The sequence below is a fragment of a genome, unplaced genomic scaffold, assembly GCF_019419815.1.
Source record: "Pyrus x bretschneideri cultivar Hongxiangsu unplaced genomic scaffold, Pyrus_bretschneideri_v1 Contig47, whole genome shotgun sequence".
NCBI classification, from domain to species: Eukaryota; Viridiplantae; Streptophyta; class Magnoliopsida; order Rosales; family Rosaceae; genus Pyrus; species Pyrus x bretschneideri.
Genome location: NW_025999784.1, coordinates 1704276 through 1728749, shown reverse-complemented (window position 1 = coordinate 1728749; position 24474 = coordinate 1704276). Strand labels below are relative to the sequence as shown.

At 36.4% G+C, this 24474-nt stretch overlaps 2 protein-coding genes across 15 annotated transcripts in view; both read right to left on the bottom strand.

The window, feature by feature from the left end:
- LOC125469902 (receptor-like protein EIX2) overlaps positions 1-8967 on the bottom strand; it is a 39854-nt gene extending 30887 nt beyond the window's left edge. For 2 of the 12 annotated variants that reach the window (XM_048568048.1, XM_048568047.1), the window contains exon 1: positions 6493-8967. In XM_048568048.1, the coding sequence (XP_048424005.1) occupies positions 6493-8896 (2404 nt within the window). In that variant the 5' untranslated portion in view covers positions 8897-8967. Of the gene's footprint in view, positions 1-2472; positions 2859-2977; positions 3233-3443; positions 3659-4185; positions 4366-5302 lie in introns of those variants that run through there. The other 10 variants (XM_048568049.1, XM_048568052.1, XM_048568050.1 and 7 more) reach the window with 10 other exon arrangements.
- LOC103955240 (receptor-like protein EIX2) lies at positions 4452-23864 on the bottom strand. 3 transcript variants are annotated; one of them, XM_048567986.1, is made up of 10 exons: positions 20006-23864; positions 19252-19372; positions 18700-18877; positions 18050-18170; positions 17584-17838; positions 17380-17464; positions 16396-16496; positions 14574-14684; positions 14376-14456; positions 4452-4955 (listed from the first exon to the last, which is right to left on the bottom strand). In XM_048567986.1, exon 1 carries the CDS (start codon positions 23738-23740, stop codon positions 20600-20602), a length of 3141 nt encoding a protein of 1046 aa, XP_048423943.1. In that variant the 5' UTR covers positions 23741-23864; the 3' UTR covers positions 4452-4955; positions 14376-14456; positions 14574-14684; positions 16396-16496; positions 17380-17464; positions 17584-17838; positions 18050-18170; positions 18700-18877; positions 19252-19372; positions 20006-20599. The 3 variants fall into 3 exon arrangements, with proteins under 3 accessions (XP_048423943.1, XP_048423944.1, XP_048423942.1); XM_048567987.1 differs by lacking the exon at positions 4452-4955 and adding an exon at positions 12591-14084; XM_048567985.1 differs by lacking the exon at positions 4452-4955 and adding an exon at positions 12591-14052.
- Between the last annotated feature and the right edge of the window lie 610 nt (positions 23865-24474).

Genomic DNA, 24474 nt, shown 5'->3' with positions numbered 1-24474 from the left:
CTCCGAACTGGCCAGACTGGTTTGAGTTCAACCCATCCATGAAATTGCAACCCCGCTATGCCAAGTAAAAATTTGTTTAACAAACTAACCTCCATTAGCTTTGTGATAAGCTGCACTTTTTCTCTGTTCTTTTCATTGAAAGCCTGCATCTCTGTATTCCTTTTCCTGTGACAAGTTACAAACCCGAAATTCATCACGACCAGACACGAATTGATCCATAATTGCATATGCATAGCAGTAAACATTAACATCTGAATGTGGTAAAAATCCAAGTTGTGTTACCTTCTTCTGGCAGGTATGTCCTAGTGACTTTAACTCTTTGTTAATCGCATTGATCTTCTTACGAACTTGTGAAACATCCTTCCTCATCGGATCTGAGAGCCCTTCAAGCTCCTGGAAGTTCCATAATTTACGACAAAAAGGAAATTAATCATCTACTAATTGCTAGCAACGGATTCAACGGCTATATTTCTGGTTTAACCAGCAGAAGATGAAGCACATGGGGTACATAAATTTTCAACAAGGCATCCGAGGACATATATACTTGTCCCAGACATAATCAAATGACTAAATAAACCCTGATCATATGACAAATTTGAGGGTTTTGAGAAAGAAGAGAATCTGTTTTTTGCCATATCAAAAAGTTTAAACTTTGTTTTGTTGAAATTTCTTAGCTAAATTCCATATTTTGTTGTGTACAGAACCCCAGATTTACTCTGTTAGCTGAGACAAACAGATAATTAATTCTCTTGAAAAAAATATCTGGGAATCAGTAAAAAAAATGGAATACTTCCATCAAAGATCGTTCATGGCCTTTGTAAATACATTAAACCGAAAATTCAAAATCAAAAATCTAAAACAAATTAAGTTGGAAAAAAACCCAAACAGAAAATATTGTAGCGTTCAAATGCATTGCTACACAAATCAAAATTTTATTTTCTATGGATATGGCAGTTTTCTTCATGTAATAAAAGTCAACAACATTTAAATACAGAACTCAAATAAATACGGTAAAATGATACAAAGAATGACATGGTTAAACGGATTAAATTTGGAGATCTATGAGATTAGAGAATGAAGTGACTGAATTTAGAAAACCCACACTGCAAACTTTTTTTCTGCGCAATGAGAAAATATAATTATCCAGCAGTACAAAAATTATTAGCGTCGGACCAAATGCGGCTCGAAAATTGTTTTACTGACAAAAATTCATAAATTATTGACAAAAAAACTCTTACAAAATCGATATTAAATTACATTTGAATATGAATGAGGATAAATGGTTGATACTCATAATTGTGTTCACTTATCCATAATAAAATTTAAAACAAATAACGAAAACTGATTATTGAAAACAAATAACGCACAAATACCTGTCAATCTACAAAATAAATCCAACCAATACTCGATACCAAAAAAGGTAAAACTACAAAAGATAAAGGTCAGTCCTTTGCAAAACCAACCATTGCATTTACCAAAAAATGAAATAAAAACAAAATCTAACAACCAAAAAAGATGTGTATATGCAGTAGAAAGCTTGTAAGAGTTCATTCATCGGCTAAAATTCAAAATTTCAGATTGACCAATTACACCATTTCTATAAAATTTCAGTTATGGGATTCCTATTGAGCAAAATTAATGTGTTAGGATAGAAACAAGTTCTTACATATTTCAATAAATCCATAAAAATGGTTCCTTAGTTAACAATAAATGTTTTTTTGTACAAAAAACGAAGCAATGAAATAAATGTTTTACATGTGTCATTTGTGTGTCCTCGGCTCTCTCTCTCTCTCTCTCTCTCTCTCTCTCTCTCTCTCTCTCTCTCTCTCTCTCTCTCTCTCTCTCTCTCTCTCTCTCTCTATGGCTTTCTTACTACACATAAACATCCCTAATTAAAGCATGCCACACATCAACACATTGCTATTATATGAAGTATATTCCTTATTGGCAAGTAATATACTCTCCTTGGCCCAAGAGGATATGAAATTGTTGAGTACATTGTTCTAGCCATTTGGATCAATAAGCCCAAGTTTGCATTGTACAAAACCCTAAATACTCGGACATATGAAATCCAATCTTCCACTTTACAAATCACATATGGGTAAAATAATAGCTCTGAAGAAATCGGAAGAAGTAAAAGGCTTTAGAACGCAAATATACCTGAGGTGCCAAAATATGGAGTTGAGGAAGCGTTTTCTTCTTATTTTGAGGGAAGAAGAATACAGCTCTGAATTTGGACCCATTTTCTTAACAAGCGGTTCCTATAGCCCATAAATTTTTAGTGTCGTTCAAAATCACAAATACCCCAGATGAATTCAAAAACTGCAGAGATTAGTCAAAAACACCTGAACGGCACCATATTGGCTGTACTAAATATAACAGTTGTTGAGAATATCACATTTAAGAATGGTAAAAACAGATCAAGCTCCGGAAATCGAAAACAAATAACCAAGACAAATCAACACCAAGAAGTAACGTGGTTTGGCAATACGTGCCTAAGTCCACGGGACAGCAACAACAATCTTTCACTATATCAATAATAAGTACAACCAATAAACTTGAAAGTCAGGAGAATTCTAAAATCAGCATCAGACACTTTAGAACAATTTGACAAAATAGGATGTGGATGTGTTCTAATATTCCTTTCAATAAACAACAAAAAGTTATCCCCTAGATGAAAAAATAACCAAAAACAAAAAAAACAGTTGCTATCTGTACCTGACTAAAACGTTATCCCCTAGCTATTTTACCCCAATGCATTCTAAATTTGAACCTGACTAAAAGTTGATAAAAGGCTAGAATTTCAGGTCTTCTTTCACTTCCGGCTGTTTCTCTTTCTTAGTCTCTTTTGCAGCTTCCTGCAGAATTGAATAGATAAAGAGTGATTTACGATCAGCATCACATCAAACTGGCAACGTTTGTAAAATAATTCCAAAGTCAGTTGATGGAAGTCATGAAACAAGAGAAGCAAGAGTACCTTTTTTTGTCTCCTTTGGAGAGCGACTGGCATTTGATCCGAAAACAAGTTTTCCCCGAGCCTGACAACTGGTAGCTTGTGAACTAGATCCTGTAGAAGGTTGTGCATTTCCATCGGTGACTGCAGGTTTCTTGTCTTTGGATCCTGAGGAAGAAGCTGGTGCTGGCTTATATTTCAAAGGCTTCCCATCCAAGCGTCTTCCAGATCCAGTAAAAGGGTTAAATTTAGGTTCAGCATCAGCAGGATCCTCTTCAACTGCAAGAAAATCAGAAACTCGTACAATTCCTTTCTGTTTTCTTTTTGTGCAATGGAACACTATTATGTTGAAATACATAATAGTATTCAAAATTAACAGGACTACAAACTACGTAATTTCTGTGCCTTGAAGTATGCCTCTAGAAGTATGTGCATCAATTAAAATGTATAATGCCTACGTCTAAATACACAAAACACTGAATTCCATTACCTTCTTGTTATTGACCTCTTTCTCAGTCGGAATCGCCAGAGCTTCGGAACCATCGTCCAGAACTGTGGAGGAAGAGACAGTCGACCAGGACCACTTCGCCTTCACGCACCTGAGGCCGGAGCTGAAGCGGAGGGTCAAAATTATAATATATCATATTGACGGATTCTCAGACACATTTCATCGGACACCTAGCGTGCCATGTTCCCATATGCTTTCTTGTAAGATTAATTGAAGAACAATACTTAGTCTTTGAACAAAATTAACTTCCAGATGAGTAATTTAACAGAAAAGAAGCAACAAAAAAAACCCAGAAATCTTTAATTGAAGAACAATACTTAGTCTTTGAACAAAATTAACTTCCAGATGAGTAATTTAACAGAGAAGAAGCAAAAAGAAACCCAGATATCTTTTTAAAAAAAAAATTGTCTATAAGAACTGAATTTACACCACCATCCATTATATGACTAAATGCAGGCTACACAAACGTCACTGGAAAATCAAAGGTAGCAGCAAGCAACTTTATTCTCTAAAAGCCCAGGCCAAAAAAGAGCAAAAAATAATATAATTCCAAACCAAACAAATCAAAAACAGGACACGCAAATAAAAATTTCATATATTTGTTACTAAATCCGTTTTTCTGATTTCATTTCGAATTCACTGGAACAAAAAATACATAAATCGATAAAAAAAAAAATACCTAAATGAAAAAAAATTAATTAGAAGCTTTCAACTGAGAGATTACCTGAAGAGCGGAAAGTTTCAGCAAGCGAGAATAGAGATGAAGCCCCCATCCCCCTCTACTAATTGCTAGCAAATGATCCAACGGTTATATTTCTGGTTTCACCAGCAGAAGATGAAGCACATGGGACACAGATAATTTCAACAAGGCATCCACAAACATAAACAAGTGACCAAATAAAACCTGACCATATGACAAGTTTGAGGGTTATGCCATATCAAAAAGTTTAAACTTTGTTGTTGAAATTTCTCAGCTAAATGTGTTCACTTATCCATAATACAATTTAAAAGGATGAAAAAATAACAACAAAACACAGAACACAGGCACTTTACCCCAATGCCTCATGAATACAAATGCATTCTAAATTTGAACCTGACTAAAAGTTGATAAAAGGATAGTACTTTTCTTATATGTATTTGTACCAGCCAAGGTCAACAAAAAAATTAATGAGCAATCCAAAAAGTAGCCAAAACCCAGAAATCTTAGTTTTTGAACAAGGTCAACAAGTATTGTTCTCATATGCTTTCTGGTAAGATTAATTGAAGAACAATACTTAGTTTTTGAACTAAATTAACATCTAGAGGAGTAATTTAACAGAAAAGAAGCAACAATAAAAAAAAAAAAAACCCAGAAATCTTAATTGAAGAACAATACTTGGTCTTTGAACAAAATTAACTTCCAGATGAGTAATTTAGCAGAGAAGAAGCAAACAGAAACCCAGAAATCTTGACAAAACTGTCTATAAGAAATGAAATTACCTTGAACGGAGCTCGCTGCAAACAACACAACCACTCATTAACACGTTCAACCCCATTTGCACATAAACAATTTGAAAGATTTGAAAAAAGAGAGCAAAGAAAAAGCTTATATAAATCATCATATGATTAAATGCAGGCTGCACAAATGTCACTGGAAAATCAAGGGTAGCAGCAAATTTCTCTAAAACCCAAACCAAACAAATCAAAAACAGGGCACGCAAAAAAAAATTTCATCAATTTGTTTACTAAGTCCGTTTTTCTGATTTCATGTCGAATTCACTGGGGAAAAAAATACATAAATCCAAAGAAAAAAAAAACCCAAATGAAAAAAAATAATTAGAAGCTTTCAACTGAGAGATTACCTGAAGAGCGGAAAGTTTCAGCAAGCGAGAATAGAGATGGAGCCCCCATCCCTCTAGCCCTAGCCCCTCAATTGAATCGCCCACCCACCCTCTGTGCAAACCCCCTAATCTCTCTCTGCAACAGACGCCAAATACCTCTCCCATCTCTCTCGGCAAGGGACAGGAACCCAGAAGACGCCATCGAATTCTCCCACCTCTCTCTCTGCAAGGAACAGGAATCCCAGAAAACCCTCGACGATATCGAACCACCAATTCTTCCTCCCATTTTTGTATGGTTTTGGCAGCATCAAGAAGGCGGCGGAGGTGGACTACCACTCGCCGAGTTGGACGACCACTCGCCGAGTTGGACGACATTCAAGTGTTATTTTGTTAAATTGCAACATTACATAGGTAGATTGATAAGTACAAACTAGATAGAATTCTTGTATTAGATGGATAACCGTTACATAATTGTTTGTGGGAACACTTACTGAAGGATTTCTTCATTTAATACATATATTGCAAGTACCAAAACACAAAGTAGAAGGGAAAAAACATCACATTATATATTAGGGCAATCAAATTTCAGAATAAAAACATTTTGAAACGAGCCACTTTTAATGCAATTGCCAGTGCTACCTTATCTTTGATGTCATCGAAGAATTGAAAATAGGCATACCTCCACGATATCTTTAAGATCAATGTACCGCAAACGCCCCAAAAGCCTACGATAAAGCCAAGTACCACGCTGACATAGAGCCACAACTTATCCTTTCCATCTTCATTCTCCTCCTTTGCATCTTTAGCAATAAAAGTGTCATCATGGCACTTAGTTGAGAGAGGAACGCCACATAACCATTGATTGCCCACATAAATGGACGAAAAATTGAGCGTTTGAAGCTGGTTTCCAGTAGGAATTCTTCCAGACAAGTTGTTGTAAGACAAGTCCAGGTGGGACAAAGAGGTTAAAGATGACAAGCTTTGAGGAATTTGTCCCGAAAGGTGGTTGTGTGAGAGATCAAGAGTTTCAAGCCAACGCAAGTTTCCGACCTTGGAAGGGATCTTTCCAATTAATTGATTCATGGATAAATTCAAGGTGCCCAACATAATGAGGCTGCTTATTTCTTCAGGGATTTCACCTTTTAAATTATTTGATGAAAGATCAATGCTCTTTACAAGATATAGAGTTGTGTTGTACACAAGTTCTTCTCCTTTTAGTGTCAGTGTGGCTTGCTCAAACCCTTTATAATACTCAACATAAGATCTACCATAAGTATCATTGACCAGAGATTTTAAATTATCCAAACACATGGGAATAGTACCTGAAAGGCTGTTGTGACTAAGGTCGAGGATGTGAAGGCCTTGAAGATTGCACAGTTGCTGGGAAATACATCCACTAAAATAGTTGGACCGTAATCGTACCCTAGACAACTTAGATACGTTTGACCCTCCTATCCATAGAGGTATTTTCCCAGATAACTTGTTGTCTCCAAGATCAATACTCCTCAAACTTGAACAATTTTGCAAGGCATCAGGAATTTCACCGCCAAAATTGTTGTCGTTGAGCTTTAAAATTTCCAGGGAACGTAGTACCCCCAATGAAGTGGGCATATTACCAGACAGATTGTTTTGACCAACATCTAAAAACACCATAATGCTCTCCATATTCCATGCATGAGGGAGTTCTCCAGAAAACTGATTGCTCCTTAGAGACAGGATTTTTAACTTCTGCATGTTACAAATAGAGGGAGGAATAGTGCCATTCAAATGATTCTCATCAAGTAACAATTCTTGCAATTTGGGCATCATTTGATCAATATTTGAGGGGATTGGCCTAGAAAATAAATTGCCTTCTAGATAAAGGGAATCGACATTAGGGAAACACCAAAGTGGTAGTGGACCCTCCAACTGATTATGACTCAAATCAATAGACGTTAAATTTGGACATTTCAAATGGGATGGAAAGTTTCCATGAAAGTGGTTGTAAGACAAGTCTAGATAGGTAAGTTGGGACGATATCTTCAACAACCATTCCTCTGGTATGGAATCCGAGATTCCATTACCCCGAAGGTTGACATCAAACAGTTCAGTTTGAGTTTGAAGCCATACCCAAAAACCAGGACTTATCCGACAGTTTAGGATATAAATTGTGAAGAGCTTGAAAGGAGGAACCCTGTCATAAGCCCCGCCGAGAATGAGGGACATGGGTCGGTCTATATTTCCTACTTGAAAATGTTGTAATCTGGTAAGATTTACGAAATGGGCTTCCGTTAGAATGCCTTCCCATGAATTACCAAGCAGAAGTAGGGAAACTAGCTCATAGAGTTGTCCAATACTTTTTTGAATTGAGCTGTTCATCTTATTATAACTGAGGTCTAGTGTTTTCAAGGACGACAAGTTTCCGATGGAATCTGGAATTGAGCCCAACAAATTGTTTTCTCCCAGGTTGAGATTCTGCAAACTTTTAAACATTCCTAAAAAGACCGGCAATTGACCTTCAATCTTGCAATTAGACAAATCTAGTGACTCTAATGTATTACTTGGACAATTTGAGAGACTCCTCCAAAACTCTTCAATCCCCCCATCAAAGTCGTTCCCTGAAAGACTTAAGACTTTTAGCTTGCACAAATTTCCACTGACTTTAGGAATTTGACCTTTTAAGCCTGTTCCAGATAAATCAAGATTTTCCAAAGATTTGAAGTTTGAAAATTCACTTGGAAAAGAATCCCTGAAATAATTCCAGGATAGATCAAGTGTTACGAGGTTGGTAAGATTAAAAAACCAGCCGGGAAATGAAGAACTTTTAATGCCATTATACGACATATCAAGGACCAACAGTGATGTGAAGTTAATCCTCTGTAGAGAAAGTGGAAGGAAGTTAATGCTTTCAATTTGGCACGAAGATAAATGTAACTCTAACAATGAAGGAAGCATGTTACTATCATATGCCCAACTGACTCCTGTGCTGCTAAGATCAACGCCATTGAGATTAATGTATTTCAGGGAAGAGAGGTGAGAAAGCCAATTCAAATTTTTGGAAGATAAGTCAAACACATTCTGGCTCCACCCGAGATCAAGAAAATGTAGGCTTGACAGGTTACCAAGAGAAGAGGGAATCTCTCCTCTAAATGATGCATGGGAGAGATTGAGATATTGCAAACTTTTAAGCTCCCCAATGAACTTAGGAATTTGATTGCTATCAAACACATTCTGGCTCAAGTCCAGGTAATTTAAATGTTTCAAGCTCAACAGAGAAGCATTTATCTTACCTCGTAAAGAAGCATTTATCCACCTTTCATAATAAAAATAGTCATATGGATTCCGGAGGTCCATCTTCATGACCTGACCAGTGCTGTTGTTGCATGAAATACCTTCCCATCGACAGCAATCATGACCCACCCAAGACGAAAGCCGACCAGAATGATCAACAAGATGCTGTTTAAAGACCAGAAGCGCTTGTCTTTCTTCGTCAATGCATGAATTTGTCTTCACACTGCTTGAAATTTCATCACCAGCCAAACAGAAACAGAGTTTAGTAGTACTCTGCATGCAAGAAGAGACCAAAAGCAAAAGAAGCAAATAGTGAGCAATACTGAGGTGACAATGGCTATCCATTATTACACACAATTTTTCTTTGCTTTGTTGGTGAGATGTTTAGCTACTAAAATTAGTACGATATCGAATTTATAGGAAAAGATTATCGATGTAGGTAGGAAAGCTGAAAACGAAAGTCGTCGGATGGAGAAAAGAAAAAAGGGTAACTGAAATGAGTGGTGGGTGTTCACAACCCCTTTTACAAGTTTGCAGGTCCCCTGTCGACACAGCTGGTACTTGATTGTGATGGGTTGTTGAATTAAGGGTCTTCATGTTCCATCACAATTCACAACTTATCAACTTGCTTACGAAAAACAAATTTGGATATGTTGTTATATTTTACACCACACATGCTGGTAGACTGGAATTAAGGGTCTGCATGTGGAAGTCTTTGCACACCGATTAGCTAGCGGTGGAAATTCATAAATATAATTGATGAAGGGGATTGGAAGAGAAAAGAGAGTGGCAATTGGCAATGCAAGTGAGCATGACTTAATATTTGCGGTATTTTTTTTTTAAATACTAGCTATATTATCAACTAGTTTATCTATTAATATGTTCACTGATTCGCATGCATTTACGAAATCGCATATCAAAAAGTTTAAACTTTGTTGTTGAAATTCCATATTTTGTTGTGCACAGAACCCCAGATTTACAAAAATTCTGGAAATTTGTTTAAAAAAAAGGAATTACTTCCATCAGAGTTCATGGCCTTTGTAAAATACATAACCCAAAAATTCAAAAACAAAAATCCAAAAAAAAAAAAAAAAAAAAAAAAAAAAAAAAAAGTTGAAAAAAAACCCAACTTATCTTCATTTCATGTCAAATTGATCATAGTTATGCTCAACACAAACAGATCTACTCTACGATCGTTGTAGAGTAGACATTAGGTGGACAACTCTTTGACTATGCCATTAGACACATTACAAAAGCTTACTTTCCATGTGCTTTGCATGTAACTCACAAATTCCCAACTACATGTGTCATTTGTTTGTCCTCGGCTTTCATTGCGTATTCACTACACTAACCAAATCCAAAAAAAACAAAAATGTGACTCTCTCTCTATGGCTTTCTTACTACACAAAAATATCCCTAATTAAAGCATGCCACACATCATCACATAGCTATTATATGAAGTATATTTCTCATTGGCAAGTAATATACTCTCCTTAGCCCAAGAGGATATGAAATTGTTTGAGTACACTGTTCTAACCATTTGGATCAATAAGCTCTAAGTTTGCATGGTACAAAACCCTAAATACTCAGACATATGATATCCAATCTTCCACTTTACAAATCACATATGGGTAAAATAATAGCTCTAAAGAAATCGGAAGAAGTAAAAGTCATAAATTTGGATCCATTTTCTTCTTATTTTCTTTGCTTTGTTGGTGAGATGTTTATTGATGTAGGCCGGAGAGTGACAACAAAAGTCGTCTGATGGAGAAAAGAAAAAAGGGCAACTGAAATGAGTGGCGGTTGTTCACAACCCCATTTACAAGTTTGCAGGTCCCTTGTCAACACAACTGGTACCTGGTTGTGATGAGTTGTGGAAATCCATACGCAGCAAAGACTTTGAATTAAGGGTCATCTTGTTCCATCACAATTCACAACTTATCAACTTACTTACGAAAACCGATTTGGATATGTTCTTATAATTCACACCACACATGCTGGTAGATTGGTAGTCACTACTTGGATATTTACAAGTTTGCAAGCCTTGTAGGAGCAGATATTATGAATGCATGAATGAGATGGCTAGCTACTTGTGGAAGTCTTTGCACACCGATTAGTCTTTGGTGGAAAATCCTTATGTCTAGCCGTGGAAATCCATAAATCATAATTGATGAAAGGGATTGGAAGAGACAAGAGAGTGGCAATTGGCAATGCAAGTGAGGATGATTTAATATTTTCGGTATTCTTTTTTTTTATTTTAAATACTTGCAATATTCTAAACTAATTCATCTATTAATTTGTTCACTGATTCACGTGCATTTACGAAATTGCAAGAAGGATAGACAGAGACTGAAGCCTAATCTATAACTCTATTTGCACTTTTTAGGGTTCTTACCGTTTAGCCCGATTGGAGGAAGGGACATGATTTGTTCTATTTTCTCACTATTTGTGTATATACCAAGAATCGTTCCTTAAATCCTAAGAATGGCATAATATGTTTGCTCAATCAAAGGGAAGCAGCACTTAAACCTTGGGTCCTTCACTTGGTTTTGAGTTGGGTTGTGAGGACGGTGGTGCACCGGAGAGATACAGAGAGGTGGTGTCCCTTATGTCACTTCAATTCCCAAACAAAAACACTTAGGTCCTTCTATGTAATTTTGCAATAGAATAAACTTGTTACTAAAATTTTCGTTAAAAAGCGGGTGAAAAAATTAGACAATAAAGTGGACATAATAGCACTCCTTGTTTGATTTGGTTTCTTTTTCGGTGTTTGGTGAAGCTGTATTTTTTGTAGAGCAACGGCTAACTTAGCGTGCTCAATCTGCTTGAATTATGATTAAAGTGGTGACAAAAGTTGAAAAAGTGATGTCAATTCCCCCTCCTCAGATGCTTCAACCTACACTTGTATTTCGGGGAAGAGGTCATTGCTTTGACTAAACCTAACCGTTGGGTTATTTGCAAGAAGCATTTGGACCCATTTTCTAACCCTGCGGTTCCACATCAATAGTTAGATGATTAGTCAATTGATTGTACAAGTCGGCAATACAGTTAGTAAGTTTGTTAGTATTTGGTTAAAGTTATTAGACTCTCTTATAAAAATGTAGCTGTGTAATCCAAGCTCTCTGCGTTAATATAAGTCTCGTATTTCTCTCTCTAAACTCTCTCTCCAAGCTCTCTGCGTTCATCTTTCTTTTGATTTTCTCTTCAATTCCCAAATATTTCAAGGTAGTTAACACCTATAACCCATAAAAAATTTTAGTGTCGTTCCAAATCACAAATACCCAGTTAAATTCAAAAACTGCAGAGATTAGTCAAAAAACACCTGAGCGGCACCATATCGGCTGTACCAAATACAACAGTACCCCAAATTTATGTATATAAATTTGCGTATATTTTTTAATGACACTAAAGATTAATTCTGAACTTATGGTACTATCAAATTTATGCATATAGCATACCTATATTAGTATGATTCTAATTTACATCTGCTTCTTATCAAAAAAATTTATAACATAAATTTCAATATGTATGCTTACAACGCAAAAATTTTCGTGTCCGAATAGATAAAGAGTGATTTACGATCAGCATCACATCAAACTGGCAACATTTGTAATATAATTCCAAAGTCAGCTGAAGGGCAAAATGTTTAACCCCAATTATTCGATGTAATCCGATACATCGACACAGTACAGAAAATTCGACAATTGCATTGGGTTTTAAAGATTGCAAGAGATTCAGTGAAATGGTTGTCTTCTAACCCTAGCTTTTCCACTCAAAGTGCATTTTAATGAGCACTTCCACCACATGAATTGTTATCAATGAATATGATCAGATTTGCTTCCTACTTATATCTCAAAACCTAAACTGAACCAATCATAATTAATGTAGTAGTAATGCTCACGACCACTAAGGATCGTGAGCAAAATGTACTCTTCCATGCCATAATAGAAAGCAAACCAAGGGCTCTTCATCAAGAAAAATTATTGAAACATACTAGAACACATCCACATGTTATATTATGAGTAGAAGATCCAATCTATACTTTAGAATATAACATTAATAATCAATCCACGCACTATAATATGTGAGAATCAGTATATCATGTATCTGTATTCCAATACATCTCATAATCCTTTCTTCTTTCTTTGAAAAGACCAAACAAGTGAAGCCCCAACAAAATACGTGTTTGTCTTCTGTCAGTGGCTAAGTCAGGAATTGTCAGGGAATGAGCGAAATTTAAAATGGTAAAAGGTCCAAAAAAATGTAGACATCCGTAATCGGGTAATACTGCAATTGGTACATCTCAAACATAAACACAAACACAAATAACGACAACCCCCAACCAAAAGAACAATACCGTGAAAAACATCAAAAGCAGCGAGACAACATAAGAATAAATTCATCAGACTGAAAAGGGTACGTGAAGACTGAAAGAATAGAGTGAATGCATGTCAAATCCGAAGGTGAATTCTTATGAAATGCTAAAATGCAAACCCAGTAACCATTGACATGCCCTTGGAGCACTTTGGAAGCTGGAAATTTCATCAATCTCAGAAGTGGCTCAGCTGTCAGCTCCACATACAACCCATTTCCCTGAACACAAACTCCCTCTCTAGCTTATTTCTCTTCCCCTGATCCAATCCGTACCCATGCAAGCTCTTGATCAACTCCCCACCCCCCAACACAAAAAGAAAAAAAAAAACCCTTTTCTTTACCTTTTTTCCCCAAAAAAAATGAAAAAAACAAACAAAACCCAACAAGCAGAAGAGCAGAAAGATTCAATATTTGGAGAGAGTAAAGGGAAAACTTGGAAAATGGGGATGGTGGGTTTTTTTGATACTCTCACAGTGGACCGTGGTTGATGGTGTTCTTGAAGACCGGGAGAGATCTCAGCATATGGAGGTTACAGTCACAAGAATCCATGAAAAGAGAGAAGAAGATCATGGTGTTGTGGGGGTAGGAGTAGAAAATGCAATCCTTCCGTATAGAGCCGAGTACTGAAGAAAAATTGAACAAAATACACTCCATTTGTCCCAAAATCACTCATAAAACTTTACATTATTACATAAATATCATGGCCTTTGCAATCCATAAAAAGTTAGAACAAAGAATAGGAATAAATTCAAAGCACCCCACATTACACTAGGAAGTAGGGTAGTATGTGTTTGGATACATGGAAAAATGAGAAGAAAAATGCAAGGCCAGATGCTTTTAGTTACAAACCTGTTTAAATTTAAAGGTTATTTTCCTGCCTAAATCAGCCAAATGTTTTTACCAAGCACAAATTAATGAAACAAACCAACTTAGAAATTACACCAAATGCCAATCACCACCCACATATGTAAACGTAAAAAAAAACTCACCTTAAATAAATCATCACACAAACCTAATCAGATCATCAGTTACCCACATAGGCTGCTATTTCTTCACTTTAATGATTGTATGTTCTTGCTCAGCTCCTCAAGCTTCTTCATCTTTGTCTTCTCACTTTCGCTCACCAGCTGCATCAAATGTTACACGACAACAAAACAATCTGAAAACGTTGAATTATATAAGCACTATGTACGCTTTTACTGAATCGAAATATAATGAATGATAACTAGCATCGGTTGAGAGGTTGGATGGGTTGAACTCCTAACCGGAGGTAAGCCCAAATTTTGTAGGATTGGTAATTTGTCAAACCAGGCTCAACCGTGCTCACTCTAACTCCGAACTGGCCAGACAGCTCACTCTAACTCCGAACTGGCCAGACTGGTTTGAGTTCAACCCATCCATGAAATTGCAACCCCGCTATGCCAAGTAAAAATTTGTTTAACAAACTAACCTCCATTAGCTTTGTGATAAGCTGCACTTTTTCTCTGTTCTTTTCATTGAAAGCCTCAAGTGCATCTCTGTATTCCTTTTCCTGTGACAAGTTACAAACCCGAAATTCATCACGAACAGACATGAATTGATCCATAATTGCATATGCATAGCAGTAAACATTAACATCTGAATGTGGTACAAATCCAAGTTGTGTTACCTTCTTCTGGCAGGTATGTCCTAGTGACATTAACTCTTTGTTAATCACATTGATCTTCTTACGAACTTGTGAAACATCCTTCCTCATCGGATCTGAGAGCCCTTCAAGCTCCTGGAAGTTCCATAATTTACGACAAAAAGGAAATTAATCATCTACTAATTGCTAGCAACGGATTCAACAGCTATATTTCTGGTTTAACCAGCAGAAGATGAAGCACATGGGGTACATAAATTTTCAACAAGGCATCCTCGGACATATATACTTGTCCCAGACATAATCAAATGACTAAATAAACCCTGATCATATGACAAATTTGAGGGTTTTGAGAAAGAAGAGAATCTGTTTTTTGCCATATCAAAAAGTTTAAACTTTGTTGTTGAAATTTCTTAGCTAAATTCCATATTTTGTTGTGTACAGAACCCCAGATTTACTCTGTTAGCTGAGACAAACAGATAATTAATTCTCTTGAAAAAAAATCTGGGAATCAGTAAAAAAAAATGGAATACTACCATCAAAGAGTTCATGGCATTTGTAAATACATTAAACCAAAAATTCAAAATCAAAAATCCAAAACAAATTAAGTTGGAAAAAAACCCAAACAGAAAATATTGTAGCGTTCAAATGCATTGCTACACAAATCAAAAATTTATTTTCTATGGATATGGCAGTTTTCTTCATGTAATAAAAGTCAACAACATTTAAATACAGAACTCAAATAAATACGGTAAAATGATACAAAGAATGACATAGTTAAATGGATTTAAGTTGGAGATCTACGAGATTAGAGAATGAAGTGACTGAATTTAGAAAACCCACACTGCAAACTTTTTTTCTGCGCAATGAGAAAATATAATTATCCAGCAGTACAAAAATTATTAGCGTCGGACCAAATGCGGCTCGAAAATTGTTTTACTGACAAAAATTCATAAATTATTGACAAAAAAACTCTTACAAAATCGATATTAAATTACATTTGAATATGAATGAGGATAAATGGTTGATACTCATAATTGTGTTCACTTATCCATAATAAAATTTAAAACAAATAACGAAAACTGATTATTGAAAACAAATAACGCACAAATACCTGTCAATCTACAAAATAAATCCAACCAATACTCGATACCAAAAAAGGTAAAACTACAAAAGATAAAGGTCAGTCCTTTGCAAAACCAACCATTGCATTTACCAAAAAATGAAATAAAAACAAAATCTAACAACCAAAAAAGATGTGTATATGCAGTAGAAAGCTTGTAAGAGTTCATTCATCGGCTAAAATTCAAAATTTCAGATTGACCAATTACACCATTTCTATAAAATTTCAGTTATGGGATTCCTATTGAGCAAAATTAATGTGTTAGGATAGAAACAAGTTCTTACATATTTCAATAAATCTATAAAAATGGTTCCTTAGTTAACAATAAATGTTTTTTTGTACCAAAAACGAAGCAATGAAATAAATGTTTTACATGTGTCATTTGTGTGTCCTCGGCTCTCTCTCTCTCTCGCTCTCTCTTTCTCTATGGCTTTCTTACTACACATAAATATCCCTAATTAAAGCATGCCACACATCAGGACATTGCTATTATATGAAGTATATTCCTTATTGGCAAGTAATATACTCTCCTTGGCCCAAGAGGATATGAAATTGTTGAGTACATTGTTCTAGCCATTTGGATCAATAAGCCCAAGTTTGCAATGTACAAAACCCTAAATACTCAGACATATGAAATCCAATCTTCCACTTTACAAATCACATATGGGTAAAATAATAGCTCTGAAGAATTCGGAAGAAGTAAAAGGCTTTAGAACGCAAATATACCTGAGGTGCCAAAATATGGAGTTGAGGAAGCGTTTTCTTCTTATTTTGAGGGAAGAAGAATGCAGCTCTGAATTTGGACCCATTTTCTTAACAAGCGGTTCCTATAGCCCATAAATTTTTAGTGTCGTTCAAAATCACAAATACCCCAGATGAATTCAAAAACTGCAGAGATTAGTCAAAAACACCTGAACGGCACCATATTGGCTGTACTAAATATAACAGTTGTTGAGAATATCACATTTAAGAATGGTAAAAACAGATCAAGCTCCGGAAATCGAAAACAAATAACCAAGACAAATCAACACCAAGAATTAACGTGGTTCGGCAATACGTGCCTAAGTCCACGGGACAGCAACAACAATCTTTCACTATATCAATAATAAGTACAACCAATAATCTTGCCAAATCTCTAGAACTAGGACTTGACGAAAAACCTGAAAGAACAGGAACAAGAAATACACTATCTCTTTTCTTTTCTCTCGCACACACTTTACAATATTCTCTCACTCTAATCCCTTGAGTGGTATACAATTTATTGTTTTGCTCCCCCCCAATTCAAAACTAGTACAATAGCCCCTTTATATAGACATAATAAAGGTCTTCTTCAATAAGGATTATTAATCCTAATTGGAATCTAGTTATAAAACCTACTCCAATTGAGAAACTAACTCCAATTCGGAAAAAAATTTCGTTTCATTTATAAATGGAGCGGCGAACCACTTTAGTTGGGTTCTCTTGGCACAGATTGGAGTTAGAAAGTCAGGAGAATTCTAAAATCAGCATCAGACACTTTAGAACAATTTGACAAAATAGGATGTGGATGTGTTCTAATATTCCTTTCAATAAACAACAAAAAGTTATCCCCTACATGAAAAAATAACCAAAAACAAAAAAAACAGTTGCTATTTGTACCTGACTAAAACGTTATCCCCTAGCTATTTTACCCCAATGCCTCATGAGTACAAATGCATTCTAAATTTGAACCTGACTAAAAGTTGATAAAAGGCTGGAATTTCGGGTCTTCTTTCACTTCCGGCTGTTTCTCTTTCTTAGTCTCTTTTGCAGCTTCCTGCAGAATTGAATAGATAAAGAGTGATTTACAATCAGCATCACATCAAACTGGCAACGTTTGTAAAATAATTCCAAAGTCAGTTGATGGAAGTCATGAAACAAGAGAAGCAAGAGTACCTTTTTTTGTCTCCTTTGGAGAGCGACTGGCATTTGATCCGAAAACAAGTTTTCCCCGAGCCTGACAACTGGTAGCTTGTGAACTAGATCCTGTAGAAGGTTGTGCGTTTCCATTGGTGACTGCAGGTTTCTTGTCTTTGGATCCTGAGGAAGAAGCTAGTGCTGGCTTATATTTCAAAGGCTTCCCATCCAAGCGTCTTCCAGATCCAGTAAAAGGGTTAAATTTAGGTTCAGCATCAGCAGGATCCTCTTCAACTGCAAGAAAATCAGAAACTCATACAATTCCTTTCTGTTTTCTTTTTGTGCAATGGAACACTATTATGTTGAAATACATAATAGTATTCAAAATTAACAGGACTACAAACTACGTAATTTCTGTGCCTTGAAGTATGCCTCTAGAAGTATGTGCATCAATTAAAATGTATAATGCCTACGTCTAAATACACAAAACATTGAATTCCATTACCTTCTTGTTATTGACCTCTTTCTCAGTAGGAATCGCCAGAGCTTCGGAACCATCGTCCAGAACTGTGGAGGGAGAGACAGTCGACCAGGACCACTTCGCCTTCACGCACCTGAGGCCGGAGCTGAAGCGGAGGGTCAAAATTATAATATATCATATTGACGGATTCTCAGACACATTTCATCGGACACCTAGTGTGCCACGTTCCCATATGCTTTCTTGTAAGATTAATTGAAGAACAATACTTAGTCTTTGAACAAAATTAACTTCCAGATGAGTAATTTAACAGAGAAGAAGCAAAAAGAAACCCAGATATCTTTTTTAAAAAAAAAATTGTCTATAAGAACTGAATTTACACCACCATCCATTATATGACTAAATGCAGGCTACACAAATGTCACTGGAAAATCAAGGGTAGCAGCAAGCAACTTTATTCTCTAAAAGCCCAGGCCAAAAAAAAGCAAAAAATAATATAATTCCAAACCAAACAAATCAAAAACAGGACATGCAAATAAAAATTTCATATATTTGTTACGAAATCCGTTTTTCTGATTTCATTTCGAATTCACTGGAACAAAAAATACATAAATCGATAAAAAAAAAAATACCTAAATGAAAAAAAATTAATTAGAAGCTTTCAACTGAGAGATTACCTGAAGAGCGGAAAGTTTCAGCAAGCGAGAATAGAGATGAAGCCCCCATCCCCCTCTACTAATTGCTAGCAAATGATCCAACGGTTATATTTCTGGTTTCACCAGCAGAAGATGAAGCACATGGGACACAGATAATTTCAACAAGGCATCCACAAACATAAACAAGTGACCAAAAAACCTGACCATATGACAAGTTTGAGGGTTATGCCATATCAAAAAGTTTAAACTTTCTTGTTGAAATTTATCCGCTAAATGTGTTCACTTATCCATAATACAATTTAAAAGGATGAAAAAATAACAACAAAACACAGAACACAGGCACTTTACCCCAATGCCTCATGAATACAAATCCATTCTAAATTTGAACCTGACTAAAAGTTGATAAAAGGATAGTACTTTTCTTATATGTATTTGTACCAGCCAAGGTCAACAAAAAAATTAATGAGCAATCCAAAAAGTAGCCAAAACCGCTTCAGCCATATGCATCATGAAACACATTCTAAGCTATCTGGACAGCCCCTATAACAAACACAACACATTGAATTCCATTACCTTGCTGTTATTGACCTCTTTCTCAGTCGGAATCGCCAGAGGTTCAGAACTGTCGTCCGGAACTGTGAATGAAGACAACGTCAACCAGGTCCACGTCACCTTCACGCACCTGGGGCCGGAGCTGAAGAGGAGAGTCAGAATTATAATATATCATATTGACAGATTCTCAGACACATTTCATCGAACACTAGTGTGCCACGTTCTCATATGCTTTCTGGTAAGATTAATTGAAGAACAATACTTAGTTTTTGAACTAAATTAACATCCAGATGAGTAATTTAAAAGAAAAGAAGCACCAAAAAAAAAAAAAAAAAAACCCAGAAATCTTAATTGAAGAACAATACTTGGTCTTTGAACAAAATTAACTTCCAGATGAGTAATTTAGCAGAGAAGAAGCAAAAAGAAACCCAGAAATCTTGACAAAATTGCCTATAACAAATGAAATTACCTTGAACGGAGCTCGCTGCAAACAACACAACCACTCATTAACACGTTCAACCCCATTTGCACATAAACAATTTGAAAGATTTGAAAAAGCTTATATAAATCATCATATGATTAAATGCAGGCTGCACAAATGTCACTGGAAAATCAAGGGTAGCAGCAAATTTCTCTAAAAGCCAAACCAAACAAATCAAAAACAGGGCACGCAAATAAAAATTTCATCAATTTGTTTACTAAGTCCGTTTTTCTGATTTACCTGAAGAGCGGAAATGAAAAAAAAATAATTAGAAGCTTTCAACTGAGAGATTACCTGAAGGGCGGAAAGTTTCAGCAAGCGAGAATAGAGATGGAGCCCCCATCCTTGTAGCTCCTCAATTGAATCGCCCACCCACCCTCTGTGCAAAACCCCTAATCTCTCTCTGCAACAGACGCCAAATACCTCTCCCATCTCTCTCGGCAAGGGACAGGAACCCAGAAGACGCCATCGAATTCTCCCACCTCTCTCTCTGCAAGGAACAGGAATCCCAGAAAACCCTCGACGATATCGAACCACCAATTCTTCCTCCCATTTTTGTATGGTTTTGGCAGCATCGAGAAGGCGGTAGAGGTGGACTACCACTCGCCGAGTTGGATGACATTCATGTGTAAAAGAGAAGAATACACAAGTGTACTTATCTACTTCGTAATGTTATTTTGTTAAATTGCAACATTACATAGGTAGATTGTATTATGCGATTCATAAGTACAAACTAGATAGAATTCTTGTATTAAATGGATAACCGTTACATAATTGTTTGTGGGAACACTTACTGAAACATTTTTTTATTTAATACATAAGTTGCAAATACCAAAACACAAAGTAAAAAGAGAAAAACATCACATTATATATTAGCACAATCCAACTTCAAAATAAAAACATTTTGAAACGAGCCATTTTCAATGCAATTGCCAGTGCTACCTTATCTTTGATGTCATCGAAGAATTGAAAATAGGCATACCTCCACGATGTCTTTAAGATCAATGTGCCGCAAACGCCCCAAAAGCCTACGATAAAGCCAAATACCACGCTGACATAGAGCCACAACTTATCCTTTCCATCTTCATTCTCCTCCTTTGCATCCTTAGCAATAAAAGTGTCATCTTCAGGGCACTTAGTTGAGAGAGGAACTCCACATAACCATTGATTGCCCACATAAATGGACGAAAAATTGAGCGTTTGAAGTTGGTTTCCAGTAGGAATTCTTCCAACCAAGTTGTTGTAAGACAAGTCTAGGTGGGACAAAGAGGTTAAAGATGACAAGCTTTGAGGAATTTGTCCCGAAAGGTGGTTGTGTGAGAGATCAAGAGTTTCGAGCCAACGCAAGTTTCCGACCTTGGAAGGAATCTTTCCAATTAATTGATTCATGGACAAATTCAAGGTGCCCAACATAATGAGGCTGCTTATTTCTTCAGGGATTTCACCTTTTAAATTATTTGATGAAAGATCAATGCTCTTTACAAGATACAGAGTTGTGTTGTACACAAGTTCTTCTCCTTTTAGTGTCAGTGTGGCTTGCTCATACCCATTATAATATTCTTCATAAGGATCATCATTGACTAGCGAAGTTAAGTTATCCAAACACATGGGAATAGTACCTGAAAGGCTGTTGTTACTAAGGTCGAGGATGTGAAGGCCTTGAAGATTGCACAGTTGCTGGGAAATACATCCACTAAAATAGTTGGACCGTAATCGTAGCCTAGACAACTTAGATACGTTTGACCCTCCTATCCATAGAGGTATTTTCCCAGATAACTTGTTGTCTCCAAGATCAATACTCCTCAAACTTGAACAATTTTGCAAGGCATCAGGAATTTCACCGCCAAAATTGTTGTCGTTGAGCTTTAAAATTTCCAGGGAACGTAGTACCCCCAATGAAGTGGGAATCTTACCAGACAGATTGTTTTGACCAACATCTAAAAACACCATAATGCTCTCCATATTCCATGCATGAGGGAGTTCTCCCGAAAACTGATTGCTCCTTAGAGACAGGATTTTTAACTTCTGCATCTTACAAATAGATGGAGGAATAGTGCCATTCAAATGATTCTCATCAAGTAACAATTCTTCCAACTTGGGCATCATTTGGTCAATATTTGAGGGGATTGGCCCAGAAAATAAATTGCCTTCTAGATAAAGCAAATCGACATTAGGGAAACACCAAAGTGGTAGAGGGCCCTCCAACTGATTATGACTCAAATCAATAGACATTGAATTTGGAAATTTCAAATGGGATGGAAAGTTTCCATGAAAGTGGTTGGAAGACAAGTCTAGATCGCTAAGTTGGGAAGATATCTTCAACAACCATTCCTCTGGTATGGAATCCGAGATTCCATTACCCTGAAGGATAACATTAGACAGTTTAGTTTGAGTTTGAAGCCATACCCAAAAGCCAAGTTTTATCTGACAATTTATGATCCATATTCTACGGAGCTTGAAAGGAGGAACCCTGTCATAAGCCCCGTCGAGACTGAGGGACATGGGTCGGTCTATATTTCCTACTTCAAAAACTTGTAATCTGGTAAGATTTATGAAATGGGCTTCCGTTAGAATGCCTTCCCATGAATTACCAAACAGAAGTAGGGAAACTAGCTCACAGAGTTGTCCAATACTTTCTGGAATTGAGCCGTTCATCTTATTATATCTGAGGTTTAGTGTTTTCAAGGACGACAAGTTTCCGATGGAATCTGGAATTGAGCCCGACAAAGTATTAAAAAAGAGGTTTAGTGTTCTCAAAGACGACAAGTTTCCGATGGAATCTGGAATTGAGCCCCACAGATGGTTTTCTGCAAGGTTGAGATTTTGCAAACTTTTAAACATTCCTAAAAAGACCGGCAATTGGCTTTCAATCTCGCAATTAGACAAATCTAATGACTCTAATGTATTACTTGGACAATTTGAGAGACTCCTCCAAAACTCTTCAATCCCCCCATCAAAGATGTTCCCATAAAGACTTAAGACTTTTAGCTTGCACAAATTTCCACTGACTTTAGGAATTTGACCTTTTAAGCCTGTACCAGATAAATGAAGGTTTTCCAGAGATTTGAAGTTTGAAAATCCACTTGGAAAAGAATTGCTGAAATCATTCCCGGATAGATCAAGTGTTACGAGGTTGGTAAGATTAAAAAACCAACCGGGAAATGAAGAACTTTTAATGCCATTAGACGACATATCAAGGACCAACAGTGATGTGAAGTTAATCCTCTGTAGTGAAAGTGGAAGGAAGTTAATGCTCTGCAGTGAGAGTGGAATGCTTTCAATTTGGCACGAAGATAAATGTAACTCTAACAATGAAGGAAGCATGTTAATATCATATGCCCAACTGACTCCTGTGCTGTTAAGATCAACGCCATTGAGATTAATGTATTTCAGGGAAGTGAGGTGAGAAAGCCAATTCAAATTTTTGGAAGATAAGTCAAACACATTCCCGCTCCACCCGAGATCAAGAAAATTTAGGCTAGACAGGTTACCAAGAGAAGAGGGAATGTCTCCTCTAAATGACACATAGGAGAGATTGAGATATTGCAAACTTTTAAGCTCCCCAATGAACTTAGGAATTTGAATGCTATCAAACGAATTCTGGCTCAAGTCCAGGTAATTTAAATGTTTCAAGCTCAACAGAGAAGCATTTATCTTACCTCCCAAAGAAGCATTTCTCCTCTTTTCATATCTCCTCTCTTCATACTCATCATCGTCAGAAAAGTCATATGGATTCCGGAGGTCCATCTTCACGACATGACCAGTGTTGTTGTTGCATGAAATACCTTCCCATTGGCAGCAATCATGACCCACCCAAGACGAAAGCCTACCAGAATGATCAACAAGATGTTGTTTAAAGACGAGAAGCGCTTGTCTTTCTTCCTCAATGCATGAATTTGTCTTCACACTGCTTGAAATTTCATCACCAGCCAAACAGAAACAGAGTTTAGTAGTACTCTGCATGCAGGAAGAGACCAAAAGCAAAAGAAGCAAATAGTGAGCAATACTGAGGTGACAATGGCTATCCATTATTACACACAATTTTTTTTTGCTTTGTTGGTGAGATGTTTAGCTACTAAAATTAGTACGATATCGAATTTATAGGAAAAGATTATCGATGTAGGTAGGAGAGCTGAAAACGAAAGTCATCGGATGGAGAAAAGGAAAAAGGGTAACTGAAATGAGTGGTGGGTGTTCACAACCCCTTTTACAAGTTTGCAGGTCCCTTGTCGACACAGCTAGTACTTGATTGTGATGGGTTGTTAAATTAAGGGTCTTCATGTTCCATCACAATTCACAACTTATCAACTTGCATACGAAAAACAAATTTGGATATGTTGTTATATTTTACACCACACATGCTGGTAGACTGGAATTAAGGGTCTGCATGTGGAAGTCTTTGCACACCGATTAGCTAGCGGTGGAAATTCATAAATATAATTGATGAAGGGGATTGGAAGAGAAAAGAGAGTGGCAATTGGCAATGCAAGTGAGCATGACTTAATATTTGCGGTATTTTTTTTTTTTAAATACTAGCTATATTATCAACTAATTTATTTATTAATATGTTCACTGATTCGCATGCATTTACGAAATTGCAAAAGAGATGGACAGAGACAGAAGCTCTAATTCCTAACTCTATTTGCATCTTTTAGGGGGTTCTTATCATTTGGCCCGACTAGAGGAAGGGATGTGATTCGTTCCCCTTTTCCCACTATTTGCATCTATACCAAGAATTGTTCCTTAAATCCACTTCAGTTCCC